Genomic DNA, 15,696 nt, shown 5'->3' with positions numbered 1-15,696 from the left:
TCCAGTTTTCCCAGCACCATTTATTGAATAGACTGTCCTTGCTCCAGGAATTGGTTTTAGATCCTTGATCAAATATAAGTTGGCTGTAGATGTTTGGATTGATTTCTGGTGTTTCTATTCTGTTCCATTGGTCTATCCATCTGTTTCTGTACCAGTACCACACTGTTTTGATTACAACTGCCCTGTAGTATGTCCTGAAATCTGGTATTGTGATGCCTCTGGCTTTGTTTTTGTTGTTCAAGATTGCTTTAGCTATTCGAGGTCTCCTGTGTCTCCATATGAATGTCAGCATCATTTTTTCCAGATCTGAGAAGAATGTCTTTGGTATTTTTATTGGTATCGCATTGAATCTATAAATTGCTTTTGGGAGAATGGACATTTTGATGATATTGATTCTTCCAATCCATGAGCATGGAAGATTTTTCCATTTTTTGGTATCCTCTTCTATTTCTTTCTTTAAGATTTTGTAATTTTCATTGTAGAGATCTTTAACATCCTTGGTTAAGTTTATTCCAAGGTATTCAATCGTTTTTGTGGCTATTGTGAATTGGAATGATCTTAGAATTCTTCCTCAGCCTTGGCATTGCTTGTGTATACAAAGGCTGTTGATTTTTGTGCATTGATTTTATATCCTGCTATTTTGCAAAACTCTTCTATGAGTTCTAATAGTCTCTTAGTAGAGTTCTTTGGATCCTCTAAATAAAGAATCATATCGTCTGCAAAGAGGGATAGTTTGAGTTCTTCCTTCCTAATTTGTACCCCTTTAATTTCTTTTTCTTGCCTGATGGCTCTGGCTAAAACTTCCAGAACTATGTTGAATAGCAGTGGTGAGAGTGGGCATCCCTGTCTGGTACCAGATCTCAGTGAAAATGCTTTCAACTTTTCCCCATTCAATAGGATGTTGGCCGTGGGTTTTTCATAAATTGCTTTGATTATATTGAGGAATGTTCCTTCTATACCCAATTTGCTTAGAGTTTTCATCATGAAAGGGTGTTGAATTTTATCGAATTATTTCTTTGCATCTGTTGAGATAATCATTTGGTTTTTCTTCTGCAGTTTGTTAATGTGGTCTTTCTCATTGATTGATTTGCGAACATTGAACCATCCCTGCATTCCAGGGATAAATCCCACTTGGTCTGGGTGGATCATTTTTCTGATGTGTTGGTGTATTCTATTGGCCAGAATTTTATTGAGGATTTTTGCATCTAAAACACGTCTTTTTTTTTTTTTTTTTTGACAGGCATAGTGGACAGTGAGAGAGAGACAGAGAGAAAGGTCTTCCTTCACCATTGGTTCACCCTCCAGTGGCCACTGTGGCCAGCGCACAGCGCTGATCTGAAGCCAGAAGCCAGGTGCTTTTTCCTGGTCTCCCATGTGGGTGCAGGGCCCAAGCATTTGGGCCATCCTCCACTGCACTCCCGGGCCATAGAAGAAAGCTGGCCTGGAAGAGGGGCAACCGGGACAGAATCCGGTGCCCCGACCGGGACTAGAACCCAGGGTGCCGGCGCTGCAGGCGGAGGATTAGCCTATTGAGCCGTGGCGCTGGACCTAGACATATATTTTTAAACCTCTATATCTATACTGTCCAAAATGGTAGCCAATACCACAGTAGCTGTCCAGTACTTGAAATGTGGCTATTCCAAAGTAAGATGAACTGTTAAAGGTAAAGTATAAAACAGACATCAAAATGTTAATATGACAGAGAGAATGTAACATATCAGTAATTTTTTAAATTGATTGTATGTGGAAATAGTAATAGTTTGGATGTTAGATTAAATTAAATATTTACTTAAAATTCACTGCAATGTTTTACTTTTTAAAATGCTGTAGTTTTGCAGACTCATAGTATAAAATAGCTTTAAGTAATACTCTGACCTCAGAATCAGTCCTTAAGTCTTCCTAGTCTGGCTAAAAGCCCCTGAGAGCATTTCAGTCATGGAAAGCCAAGATACTGTGGCAAAAAATGTTTTACATGTAGGATCTCTGTGAGACCCCAGTGGAAAGAAGTTGTCATAAAGAAGGATGTATGTTTCTCTAAAGGGAGGAGAGAATGTCCACTTTGATTATGGCCTTGTCTAAGTGCTAAAGGAGTTTTTGGATTCAAAAGGATTCCATAGCCTAGGCTGCTCATGTCAAGAGCCTCAGGTGGTTACTGACATCATACATAAGGGTATTAATTGTTAAATTAACAACAGGAGTCACTGCACACTAATTCCCCATGCAGGCCCTCTATCCTCAATGAGTTGTATTATGAGAGTTAACAAATAAAACTAGTTTTCAGCTTTTTTTTGTGTGTGTGTGTATGTGTGTGCAAATTGTAAATCTTTACTTAGTATAGAGTTGGTCTTCTGTGTACAAAGTTAACTCAAAATGAATCTTTATGGAGAATGAGACTGAGAAGGGGAGAGGGAGGAGGTGGAAGGGTGAGAGTGTGGGTGGAAGGGCAGGTATGGTGGGAAGAATCACTATATTCCTAAAGTTGTACTTATGAAATTTGTATTTATTAAAAAATTAATTCATTAATTAAAAATGCTATAATTTTAAAGTTAGATTTGTGGCTCATTATATTTTTATTGGACAACAATAGCTTGGTAGTTTAATTTCTTTTGGGGGGGTAGAAACTATTATAGAGATAGAGAATATAACCCTTTTTATTGACTCCTTCCTATCAGATCACCAGTTCAGGAGAATTTGTGTTCCCATTAGATTCTCCACACAAAAAGCCTTATGAAGTTCTTATATTGGGAAGAATTCAGGAAAAAGCTACTTTATCATTAAGGTAGGAAAGGTAATTTTTCAAAAATCCATTAACAGTGACCATTGATTTTTCTTAGTATTTACTTTTTTGAAGTTGTGAACATGGCACATAGCAGAAAAGTATGAATTGTGTGGCAGATGAGATTTTTATTACTTTTGTTGCATATAGTATGTAAAGTATATAATTTTTTTGTGGGAGAGGAAATTATAGGAAATGTCTCAATATTTAAATTATTGATTTTCTTCATTGAGTCTATTTTTTTTTAAAGATTTATTTATTTGAGAGGCAGAGTTACACAAAGAGAGAAGGAGAGGCGCAGAGAAAGAGAGAGAGAGAGAGAAAGAGATCTTCCATCTGCTGGTTCACTCCCCAATTGGCTGCAACGGCTGGAGCTGAGCCGATCTGAAGCCTTTAACTTCTTCTGGTTCTCCCACATGGGTGCAGGGGCCCAAGGACTTGGGCCATCTTCCATTGCTTTCCCAGGTCACAGCAGAGAGCTGGATCAGAAGTGGAGCAGCCACTCACACCAGCGACCATATGGGATGCACGCACTGCAGGCAGCGGCTTTACCTGCTATGCCACAGCAGTGGTCCTGAGTCTATCTTAAATTTGTTTTGAAATTGATACTATTTGAAAGGGGGAGAAAACAAAGCAACTCCAAAAAAATTGTTCCTTAAAATATAATTTTCTCTTTTGTTCTGTTTTATTTAGGAATACAGATGTGAAAGTGCTCCCCATTCCAGATCACAAATTAATTGTCAGTGTGCCTTGTATTCTACATTCACATAAGCCACCTCTTACTGGTATGTTTTTATGAAATAGAATTGTTGTGACTTTTCAAATTGAACAAAGGACTGAATTTAGTGTTTGAGTGGTCTGTAGACTTGGAAATTAAATCACATATGTGTTGTTTTAATTAATATTCTAAAATTTTAGAGCAGAATTTTCAAATAGAGATCCGATTAGTCTTTTTTAAGTTTATTTATTTATCTGTTTATTTGAAAGGCAGAGTTTCAGAGAAACAGAAGCAGAGGCAGAGAGAGAGAGAGATCTTCCATCCTCTGTTGACTCCCCACATGACAGCAATGGCTGCAGTTGGGACAATATGAAGCCAGGAGCCAGGAGCTCCTTCCAGATCTCCCATGTGTGTGCAGGGGCCAAGCACTTGGGCCATCTTCCATTGCCTTCCCAGGCCATAGCAGAGAGCTGGATCAGAAGTGGAGCAGCCAGGTCTCGAACTGGTGTCCCTATTGAATGCCGGCACTGTAAGTTTCAGCTTTACCCGCTACGACACAGCAATGGCCCTAGCAGATTAGTATTATACCTGACCTCAGCTTTTTCTGTTGGACCATTTTTCAGATTTCATTTAACTGTGTTGTTCCCCCATCACTGCCCTGGCACAACAAAGACTGATAAGATCTCTGAGGATGTAGTTCAGCTGGGTGCTTTTCTTTTACCACCAGGGCCCTATCCTTTGCCCTATCCAGGAGCACAGAACAGTGGTAATAAGAGTGATGATTAGAATTCCCATGATATTTCTTAGAGCCTTTCAATTTTATGTTTTTAAAGAGGTAATATTGCTTTTCTGAAATATTGGGAAGGTAGTTGCTGCAGCCTGCAATTCTTTCCATTTTTTTTTAAAGATTTATTTATTTCTTTGAAAGAGTTACAGAGAGGAGAGTCAGAGAGAGAGAGAAAGAGAGGTTTTCCACCCACTGGTTCACTTCCCATTTGGCTGCAATGGCCAGAGCTGTGCTGATGCGAAACTGGGAGCCAGCAGCTTCCTCCAGGCCTTTCCACACGGGTGCAGGGGCCCAAGGACTTGGGTCATCTTCTACTGCTTTCCCAGGCCATGGCAGAGAGCTGGATAGGAAGAGGAACAGCTGGACTTGAACCGGCTACCATATGGGTTGCCAGCACTGCAGGCAGTGGCTTTACCCACTGTGCCACAGCGCCGGCCCGTCTCATCAGTTTTAATGCTTTGGTATAATATCCATCATTCAGTGAAATTAAAGTATAAGAAATAGTGGAGAGTATTAGCTTTGAGATTAACATGAGTTTGAATCCTGGCTCTGCTGCTTGGGTGCATTACTTGAATCCTTTTCCACTTTATATTTTTCATTTAAAGAGGGAACAATGATTGTAATCTTTCAGAGTTGTAGGGTTGTTTATAATATACTATATATGCATATATATGTAATTTATTTATTTACCTAAGAAACAGGGAAAGAATGACAGAGATTGCCCATCTGCTCATTCACTTCCCAAATGCCTACAACAACTGAGGCTGGGCCAGGCCAAAGAGCAGGAGCTGGGAACTCTATCTGGGTCTCCCATGTGGGTGGCAGGGACCCTAAGGGCTGTCACGTGCTGCCTACCTGTGTGTACATTAGCAGAAAGCTGGAATCTGGAGTGGAACTGTTCTCCAACTGAGGCACTCTGATATGGGATGTAGGCATCTCAGGTGGTGTCTGAACTGCTGTACCAAATGCTTGCCTGCTTATAATACATTTAAAATTCTATAGTATTGTGCAAATTCAGTAAATACTAAATTTTTAAAGTGAGAGTTTAAAACAGATGTAAATCTTTGAGAGATCTGAATTTAATATTCAAAATATTTTCAAAGAATTTCTTCAGGAATATATTTTATTCATTTAGTGATTCCTGCTTTAAAAAGGCCACAAAACTCATTCAGCCTGCCACTGTGGAAGGTATAAGTGGCTTATCATTTTATTTTTGCAGGATATGGGATAGTTCATGAGCCAGGAAACAGTGATCACAGATTTTGGTAGCATCAGAATTGCTGTTATCTTAAATTGCTTACACAAAGAAATCTCTATAGTGTTCCTTAATTTGATAGATAATGAGATATCTGTGTGATGATCCATTGTTTGACTTGGATTCTCAGTGAATAATCACCTTCAAAGAATGGACTGTATACTCCTCAATGTATTCAATTTGAGACTTAACTGAAAAATGAGTTTGTACTGTTCTTTGAGAAAAAAATTACCTTTGGCATCAGTTACACTTAGTGGAGGAAATCTAATTTGTATTCCTCTTATTTATTATCTTTATCATTTAGTGAACACCAAATCTTAATTTAATGTTTGTCTTAGAGCTTATATTTTACTTCAGAAAATTCAAAACTAAGACTGAAAAGTGTTCATTATCAAATGCTAGTTAAATCTGTTTATCAGTTTCTTTATAGTAGAATGAAATTTTATTTAATATTTGCTCTTAAAAAATTTTTTAAATAATGAATGGAGAATTAGTCTTGCCCTGTAGACTGCATCTTTGAATTGTACTTCTGCTGTATTATCAGTAGAGAGCAGTACAAATGCATTTTTAAGATTGAGGATGTTATAAATTGAATTATATTTTGGAGAAAAATATGAATGACTCAATATATGTGATTCTTAAGCCTTAGTTAAGTTCTGTTAAGCAAGGAATATTTGTAATACTTTACTTTTGATTTCATGTGAGTATATGTATTCTAGGTCTACGGTGGTGCCAATTAAAGCTATCAGAAAGCAACTTTCATTATTCTGCAGTATATTTTAACTCTAGGGGTTAGAGTTAATACACATTCTGTATAAAATGCTTAAAACTTTTCTGTAAATATTCTTAAATGCAAATTCATAAAAAATGCTTTTAAAAATACCAAGTTTTTTTAAAATTTAATTTGTTATTCCTGTTATATCGTGTTGCAGAATGTAAACTCCACATTGGCAGCATATTCCATTTTGCAGTGATATATTCATTTACTGTATTTTTAATTTTTGAAGTTTCCTCCTAGAGCTTGAAAGCTAAGCCATCAATAGCTGTGGCTTACAGGCTAACATTGTATATGCTTAAGTTTAGGGACTTAAGATTTAGAAAAATTATGAAGTAAAAGTATTCAGGTAAAAAAACTTTTTTTAACCTTTGAGGAGTTTCTGTTCCTTTTTACTAGTTTGTTTACTAGAAGTTTCTGTGTGAAGAGTGAAACATAGATGATGGGATTTTTGTGCACTGATGTTTGGGTCACTTTTTCCCCTGCTCCTGCCTCACCCTTCCAGAGCAAAAGTGAATGACTGGCTGTGCATGGATTGCTCCCTCTGCATTGGTTGTAAATTTGCTTTACTAATGCCAGGTGTTATGTAATTATCTAAGTGTTTGCATTTCATACTCAAATTTATATGTTTGCACTTATTTTTAATCAGTATTAAAAATTAGAATAATACATTTCCATTAATTCATGTTTATTTCTTTTGCCTTGTTTTGAAGTAAAACAAATGTGGCTGACATAACTCGGGTTGATTTTCTTTTTATTTTCAACTTGAAAGAAAAAAAAACATGCAAAAATATATTGAGAAAGTCAGATGATAGTAAATGGCCTTAGGTTGTACGTATTTTTCCACTCCAAAACCTGGCCATCTTTAGCTATTTGATTGTGAATACTTATAAAACATGGATATTCTGGTTCCTTTGTTCAGTTCCATAGCACTGATTATAATTAGCGCTTAGAAGAGTGAACATTTTTTTGACCGACTGACTCCAATTTAAAATTCCCAGATAGGGATGCCAACACCTTTACAGCACAAAACTGAATGAACAAACTAAACAAAAACAAATAAAATCTGCTTCAGCATAACCTTTGACCACAATAAAAGTAAACACAGACTGGTAAAGCATTGAATTCATGGGGAGAAACTGGAAAAGTATTATAGGGTTATTATCCCTCTAAGACTGTGGGAAAGCTTTCTCTTTCAAGTTTAGTAGCACTTAATTATAATATTCTTATTAAAAGGACTACAGGTCTTCATGCCAGCATTTTCTAGAAGCTAATGAAGCTCAAATTCGAGATCTGTTGCATTATAGACAATGAGAACTTTCAGTTCCTCTTTGATTTTTGGAAAATAGACAAGTGAGCAAGCATTTTGCTGTGAGAGCAATTTAAGAACCTTATAAATCTAAAGTATTTGATATATAGTCTTTTTAACCTTACCTAAATCAAGTATTCCTCAGGAAGCCCAACCCTAAATTGCAATTATAAACTATATGTTACCTGTTCTAGAGACTTTGTTCTCGGAAATATTTTTTTTCACCCTGTTCCTCTTACTGGGATTAGTACAGGTAACCAGCAACGTGACTAAGGTTAAAGCGATTTAAATATTTTCTATTCAACTGAGCATGTGCTTTTCAAAGAAAGTTTTCATGGTGGTGTTTTCTTTCTTTTAGTGTCACTAGTTGTTTAGCCAACTCGTGTGTGTGTGCATATGTGTGTGTGTGTGTGTGTGTATGTTTCCCCAACAAAACATAATTTTCAGTACAGTAGGTATTAATATTGAATAAGGAATATTTAACTTTGGAAATAATATAATGAAAGTTTAGGCAAAGAAAAATTTATAATTTGAATAAAATATAATTTTTTTAAAAGACTTTATTTATTTATTTGAGAGGGATAGTTAACAGACAAATGGAGAGACAGAGAGAAAGGTCTTCCATCTGCTGATTCACTCCCCAAATGGCTGCAATGACTGGAGCTGGGCCAATCTGAAACCAGGAGCCAGGAGCTTCTTCCAGGTCTTCCATGTGGATGCAGGAGCCCAAGAAGTTGGGCCATCTTCCACTGCTTTCCCACGACATAGCAGAAGAGCAGCAGCCGGAACACAAACTGCAGGTAGAGGCTTTGCTACAGCGCCCAGCCCCAGAGGAATGTTCTTAGTACTACCAGGTTACTGAGGGGCCCTAGTTAATTGTTGTTTTTGTTCTAAATATTTCTATATCCAACTCTTCATTTACTACTGTTTCACTAGACCATATGGTACAAAGAAACTTGTATATAACTTTATTTTTAAAGTAGATTGTTTTTGTATTGTTTCTGTAGAGTTCTTTTTGATACATGGATTACATTTATTAAAAAATAAATTTAGTACTCAGGGAATATATGTGTATTATTGGAAGATTGTAAAGTCGCTTTTGAATGTTGAAAAATGAGATTTCTGGGGCTGGTGCTGTGGTGCAGTGGGTTAAAGTCCTGGCCTGCATTGCTGACATCGCATATGGGCTCCAGTTCGATTCCTGGCTGCTCCTCTTCCAATCCAGCTCTCTGCTGTGTCCAGGAAAACAGTAGAAGATGACCCAAGTCCTTGGGCCCTGAACCCACGTGGGAGACCTGGAGGAAGCTCCTGGCTCCCAGCTTTGGATCAGTTCATCTCTGGCAGTTGCGGTCATTTGGGGAGTGAACCAGCAGATGGAAGACCTCTCTCTCTCTGGCTCTACCTCTCTCTATAACTCTGTCCTGCAAATAAATGAAACAAAATAACAAATGAGATTTCCTTTTTTTGAAAAACTCAACTTTAAATTAAAATTGATTTCTTTCCTAATACTTTTTTTTCTCTTTTTTTGAACAGAGGTCCTCAAAGACTACATCAAACCAGATGCAGAATGTTTGGAATTGTTTGCTCGGAACTTACAGCCAGGTTGGACTAGTTGGGGCAATGAAGTTCTCAAATTTCAGCATGTAGATTATTTTATTGCTCTGTAGTCTGGATGCTGACTATGATCTTAATTAAAGTAGTGGTTTCGTGAGTGTTTCCTCACCCTTCTCCTTTCATTCTAATTGATTTTTCCTTTTATTACCAACCAGCGTGTTAAAAAAAATACTAAGTGTTGGTTTTTCAGCAAAGTGGCCTTCAGGTATGACTATTTATGTGTTTTTGAGATGAAGTTAACTTTGATTGTATTAATGCTCCAGGTTGTTCTAGCCTCTATATAAAGAAAGAAATTGAAAGAGGGCAAGACTACGCTGTTGAGTAAGTTCAGAAAGCATCTACTGTGGACCAGAGGGATCACAATCTAAGGACTTGTTGGATTTGGCTCATCCAGTGTTGTTCAAAAAAAAAAAAAAAAAAAAGAAAAGAAAAGAAAAGAAAAAGTTGAGCCCTAAAAAAAAAAAGAATGTTTCACATGAAAGTTCAGATTTCTGCTTCTTGAGCATCAGAATCTCTGGTTACACTGAGCTCTGTTCATTCCTGGCACCTGCAGGACAGCAATAGTGGGGCACTTGGGGTGGCCACTTGCTGTCCAGTTTTGCACAGTATTACTTCTTCCTTGCTGCTCACTTGGATTCTTTACTTGACCCTGTATGACCCATATTTGTACCTCTGGTATACTATTACATTCTTGAAAAAGTGTAATGACCTAGCAAGTACTGTACCAATGTGTTAACGTTTATGTAACAGTTTTATAGGGTTTTCAAACAGTATTCAAGGTCACTTTTCAAGTAGTAAAATTTTTCCTGTTTTTCTAGAAGAAAATAAAAACATGTCTTATAAAAACATCAGAATGTAAACACTACTTATTGTGAAAAATATTATTTACACATTTTTCTACAAGTAAATATTTACTAAGCAGAATATTTTGACTGAAATGATTCTTTGAAATGCATGCTTACTAAATATTATCTTTTTGATATTTTATTTAAAGATTTATTTATTTATTTATTTTAAAGGCAGAGTTACTGAGAGGCAGAGGCAGAAAGAGAGAGAGGTCTTCTATCTGCTAGTTCACCCCTCCAAATGACTGCAATGGCAGGAGCTGGGCTGATCTGAAGCCAGGAGCCAGAAGCTTCTTCCAGGTCTCCCACGTGGGTGCAGGACCCCAAGGACTTGAGCCATCTTCTACTGCTTTCCCAGGCCATTTCGCAGAGAGCTGGATCAGAAGTGGAGCAGCCGGACTCGAACTGGCACCCATATGGGATGCCGACACTGCAGGCAGTGGCTTTACCTGCTAAGCCACAGTGCCGGCTCCTCTTTTTGATATTGAAGTATAATTTTCATGTAATAAAATTTCCAATTTTTGTTGTAGAGTACAATGAGATTTAAAACCATCTGTATAGTTGTATGCTTGCCACTATCATCATGATATAGAGAACATTTCCTTTACCCCCAGACTTTTCAGTTGTCACTTTGCAGTCAGTTTCTTCCTCTGATCCTTGGTCCCTGGCAAACACTGAAATATTTTCTCATTAATTTTGTTTTTATAGAATTTCATGTATGTGGGACCATATAATGTTTAATGTATTATGTTTGACTTTTTTCACTTAGCATTTTGAGAAAAGTATTCATACTATTTACAGATTGTTTACATATACTTATCTGCTAGTTAAAATATTAGACTAAAAGGATGCTTTGACAAGCTCCCAAATTTACTTACTGATTTTGTCAATGAAAGATATTTCTGAGGTTTTTTCATCCTGTGAATGAGAATATAGTTTCAGAGGCTTGGTTTTGTGTTTACTAAGGTATTCTAACTCATTTAGGAAAAATGTATTGAACTTGAAGCAAACTTCTTACAATGTCATTTCAAATTCTTTTCAGCTTCCTGTGATGTTTATAGATTTTATTTTATTTTTTTAAGATTGATACTTATAGATTTTATATAATTTGTGGAAATATTTATCCTTACTCAGTTTTTGAGCTTTTATTTTTATATAAAACACAAGTACTGGTACTGAAAGAGAAAAATAGTTTATATTATTTAGTTAAAAATTTTAAATTAAAGTCTATTTATTTGAAATATGTATAGAGAGATATCTTCCTTCCTTCCACTGGTTCACTCCCCATGTGCCTTCAATAACATGGGCTGAGGGCAGGCTAAATCCAGGAACCAGAAGCTACATCCAGATCTCCCACTTGGGTGGCAGGAACCCAAGTACTTGGGCCATCATCTGCTACTCTCAGGCATGTTAGCAGGAAGCTGGATTGAAAGTGAAGGTAGGTCTCAAACTCTAGCACTCTGATATGGGTTGTACATATCCCAAGTGGCAGTTTAACTTGCTGTGCCACAAGGCCCACCCCATAAAAAATTTATTCAATGAATCTGATACTCAAATAGTAGGAGTTCTAAGTTCTGCTCCTAAGTTACACTACCTATGGACCTTGTTTTTAACAGTGGTTTAATTATTGGAATTTTTTTTGAGGAAAGGATGATTATGCAAAATGTAACACACACCTTTGTGAGAACAAAATGAAGCAGTATGAGCATTGAATTTCATTACCAGTTAGTTTTAGTCATCTGATCTGAGGTACTTACATACTATAAGGCATATTTGTTCAGAGCTTTTTTCTGTTACTTTTATACCTTGTAAGACCTTTGTGATTTTTTTCCTGTCATATTGCTTTTAAGGATTTAAAGTGTTTTAGTAGCAGCCCATATAGCAGTATAGTGGGGAAAGCCACTGACTATAATGCTGGCATCCCTTATCAGTATTGGTTTGTGTTCCAACTGCTACACGTCTGATCCAGCTCCATGCTAAGGCATGGGAAAAGCAGCAGAAGATGGTACCAGTTCTTGGGCCCCTGCTACTTACATGGGAAACCTTTGTCTCTGTCTCTCTGTCACTTTGACTTTCAAATGAATAAATAAAAAAAAGTGTTTTAGGATGGTTGGTAATATTGCTTGAGCAAAAGGATGGAGTTAACATTTGTTGAAGAAAGTGTTAATTTTTTTAAAGATCTATTTTACTTATTTGCAAGGTATAGTTAGAGAGTGAGAGACAGAGAGAGATCTTCCATCTGTTGATTCACTCCCCTAATGGCTGCAGCAGCCAAGCAGTGCCAGGCTGAAGCCAAGAGTCAGGAACTTCATCTGGACCTCCCACATAGCTGCAGGGGCCCAAGCACTTGGGCCATCCTCTGTTACTTTCCCAGATGCATTAACATGAAGCTGGATTAGAAGTGGAGCAGCTGGGGCTCAAGCAGGTGCTCATATGGGATGTTGACATTGCAGGTGATGGTGTAACCTGTTACTCCATAAGACTACCCCAAAGAGTGTTTTAATTCTTTGCTATGCTTTTTACATATTTTATTGCTTTGAATTCTTGTACTTCCCTGAGAGATACCATCTTCCTTTAGAATTTGAGAACATTGAGACCAAGTGACCATTTTTGTCCATAAACACATAGTAAATATTGAAGCCCAGTTTGTGTTCTCTATAAGAACATGAAAATCTGAGCAGATGACTGATGCATTGGACTCTAGCCTGTCTCCACTAGTTCTGAAATTTTATGTGATTTGGAGTTGCTCAGAACCATGACATTACACTGGACATACTGGGCAACCCACACAATAAAGACCTTCCAGATGTTTTGCCATGTAATAGATAACTGCTAATACCACTCGAAAACACTTAAAAGGAATTTTCCTGTTAACATCTTAACCTTGGAATTCTTGGCATTGATTCATATTGAGGATCCTTTAGAGAAAAATCACAGAACAGTTAACTGCTCTTTTGGAACCAGAGCCTCTTAACTTTGTCTTTTGCATCACTTGTCCTTTCTTGTTCAGCCTTTTTCTGTACCATCTAGTCAAAGTTGAATTTCTTTTCATTTTGTTGGCTACTGGACACAGGTTCTTTTTTGTAAGACAGACAGACAGCTCAGAGCAGCATACTCAGTACATTCTAAGGCCAACTTGACTAGGTTTGAAACCCCAGCTGAGCTTTTGACTGAGCAGGTTGATTAAGTCTCTGTGCCTTAGTCTTTGTATCATAGATCTGGACAATAATACTGCCTGACAGAATTATGAGGATTAAGTAAATTAATACATGTAAGACACTTAAACAGAGGTTGGAGCATTTTAAGCCTTCAATAAATGTGAGGACTTCCTGCATATTTTTAATTTCAGATCAAAAAGCTTATGACAGTCTGGGCTGTAATTCAGGGAACTCACCAGAAGTTAAATGTTAGCTTTAATCCTTTGCCTGAGCATTACTAGCCTGCCTATAGAGTTTTCTGTTTAAACATTCTTTTTCTTTCTTTAAAGGTTGATTTAGTTATTTGAAAGGCAGAGTTACAGAGAGAGAAGGAGAGATAGAGATTCCATTCACTGGTTCACTCCGCAAATGGTGCAACAGCTGGGGCTGAGCCAGGGCGAAGCCAGGAGCCTGGAACTCCATCCAGGTCTCCCATATGGGGTTCAGGGACTCCAAGCAAGGAGCCGATTGGAAGTGGAGCAGCCAGGGCACTAACTGGTACCCACACGGGATTCTGGTGTTGCAGATGGTGGCTTATTTTTTGTTTCTTTCCCTCCCTCCCTCCCTCCCTCCCTCCCTTCCTCCCTTCTTCCCTTCCTCCCTTATTTTATTTATTTGAGAGTTAAGATTTACAGACAGTGAGAAGGAGAGACAGAAAGGTCTTAGCTAATCCGAAGCCAGGAGCCGGAAACTTCCGCCATACCTCCCACACAGGTGCAGGGGTCCAGGCATTCAGGCCATCTTTTTTTTTTTTTTTTTTTTTTTTTTGACAGGCAGAGTGGACAGTGAGAGAGAGAGACAGAGAGAAAGGTCTTCCTTTGCCGTTGGTTCACCCTCCAATGGCCGCCGCGGCCGGCGCGCTGCAGCCGGCGCAGCGCGCTGATCCGATGGCAGGAGCCAGGAGCCAGGTGCTTTTCCTGGTCTCCCATGGGGTGCAGGGCCCAAGCACCTGGGCCATCCTCCACTGCACTCCCTGGCCACAGCAGAGGGCTGGTCAGGCCATCTTCTACTGCTTTCCCAGGCCACAGCAGAGAGCTGGATCAGAACAGGAGCAAGCCGGGACTAGAACTGGTGCCTATATGGGATGCCGGTGCTGCAGGTGGAGGATTAACCCACTGCACCACAGTGCCAGGTCCCCAGATGGTGGCTTAACTTGTTGCACCATGACTGTGCCCGCCCCCGCCCTCCACCCCCCGCCCCCAGGATCCAATTTTCTAAACTGCACCTGATTTCATACATGAAGAAGCTGTGAAATCTTTTTTGATTCTCATTATTGTCCTGCCTTAAAGGCCACATGGGAATTTGGACCTGAGCCTTTGTTCTATCCCTGCTCCAAATGATTCATTTGGACTTTTTTTTTTTTTTTTTTTTTTTTTACAGGCAGAGTGGACAGTGAGAGAGAGAGACAGAGAGAAAGGTCCTCCTTTTGCCGTTGGTTCACCCTCCAGTGGCCGCCGTGGCCAGTGTACTGCGGCCGGCGCACTGTGCTGATCCGATGGCAGGAGCCAGGTACTTATCCTGGTCTCCTGTGGGGTGCAGGGCCCAAGTACTTGGGCCATCCTCCACTGCACTCCCGGGCCACAGCAGAGAGCTGGCCTGGATGAGGGGCAACTGGGACAGAATCTGGTGCCCCGACCGGGACTAGAACCCGGTGTGCCGGTGCTGCAGGTGGAGGATTAGCCTAGTGAGCTGTGGCACTGGCCTCATTTGGACTTGAAGCTGTTCAGGTGATTAGAAAGGAGGAGATAAAGTAAGTAGAAATCCAAACAGTTTATGTTGATGTTACCAGTAACAGGATGCAATGATCAACACAGAACTCCAGAGGTGGGGTCTTAAATTCTTGGCTCTATTGACCATTCTGCTGCACCTGGAAAGCAAGTCAAAACTACCAAGGTATCTCCACAACTCACCTTGTCCCCATAAATATTCTTAGAAGTTAACTTAGATCTCCTGGGGCATCTGTGAACTTGTCTAGAATCTCTTGGATATTTTAGCCCTGGAACTATTTAAAAACAAGGTGATTTCTAGGAGTAGAGAGAGTGAGGAAAACTCGAGATCAGACCTAAGCCTACTTATTAGGTACCTGTGACATGGGTTAACTTTGCATGACAGCTAGGGTGAATGGTGATTAGCAGTATGAATTCTTTTTAGTCAGTATCATTAGGGAAAAAAATCTAATATCCAGCTTGCTTCTCAACTGCTTTCCCCAACATTGTACATGTGTACCTTGAGTATTAATCAGGTTGGATTATTTGCTATTGCCAAGTTTTTGTTCATTTTATTTCCTTTGCCAGAAATAAACTAGCTATGTTTTGAGATCTGCTTGTTCTATATATTGTGTGTGTGTGTGTGTGTGTGTGTTTTGACAAGCAGAGTGGACAGTGAGAGAGAGACAGAGAGAAAGGTCTTCCTTTTTCCAT

The 15,696-nt window shown here is 38.8% G+C and overlaps 1 protein-coding gene across 19 annotated transcripts in view; it reads left to right on the top strand.

The window, feature by feature from the left end:
- The window catches only part of METTL4 (methyltransferase 4, N6-adenosine), a 34,542-nt gene extending 23,216 nt beyond the window's left edge, over positions 1–11,326 (top strand). For 5 of the 19 annotated variants that reach the window (XR_016214136.1, XR_016214140.1, XM_008261121.5 and 2 more), the window contains 3 exons: positions 2,673–2,779; positions 3,470–3,561; positions 9,154–9,331. Coding sequence is in view for 6 of the 19 variants with exons in the window: in XM_008261121.5 (XP_008259343.1) it covers positions 2,673–2,779; positions 3,470–3,561; positions 9,154–9,287 (333 nt within the window). In the remaining 13 variants the exon portion in view is untranslated. Of the gene's footprint in view, positions 1–2,672; positions 2,780–3,469; positions 3,562–3,763; positions 8,421–9,153; positions 9,332–10,253 lie in introns of those variants that run through there. The other 14 variants (XR_016214138.1, XR_016214132.1, XR_016214134.1 and 11 more) reach the window with 5 other exon arrangements.
- Positions 11,327–15,696: the final 4,370 nt, after the last annotated feature.

Source organism: Oryctolagus cuniculus, chromosome 10 (genome assembly GCF_051225735.1).
Source record: "Oryctolagus cuniculus isolate XC-2025 breed Fujian yellow rabbit chromosome 10, ASM5122573v1, whole genome shotgun sequence".
NCBI classification, from domain to species: Eukaryota; Metazoa; Chordata; class Mammalia; order Lagomorpha; family Leporidae; genus Oryctolagus; species Oryctolagus cuniculus.
The sequence above is the reverse complement of the archived record's forward strand: the minus strand, read 5'-3'. Positions and strand labels throughout refer to the sequence as shown.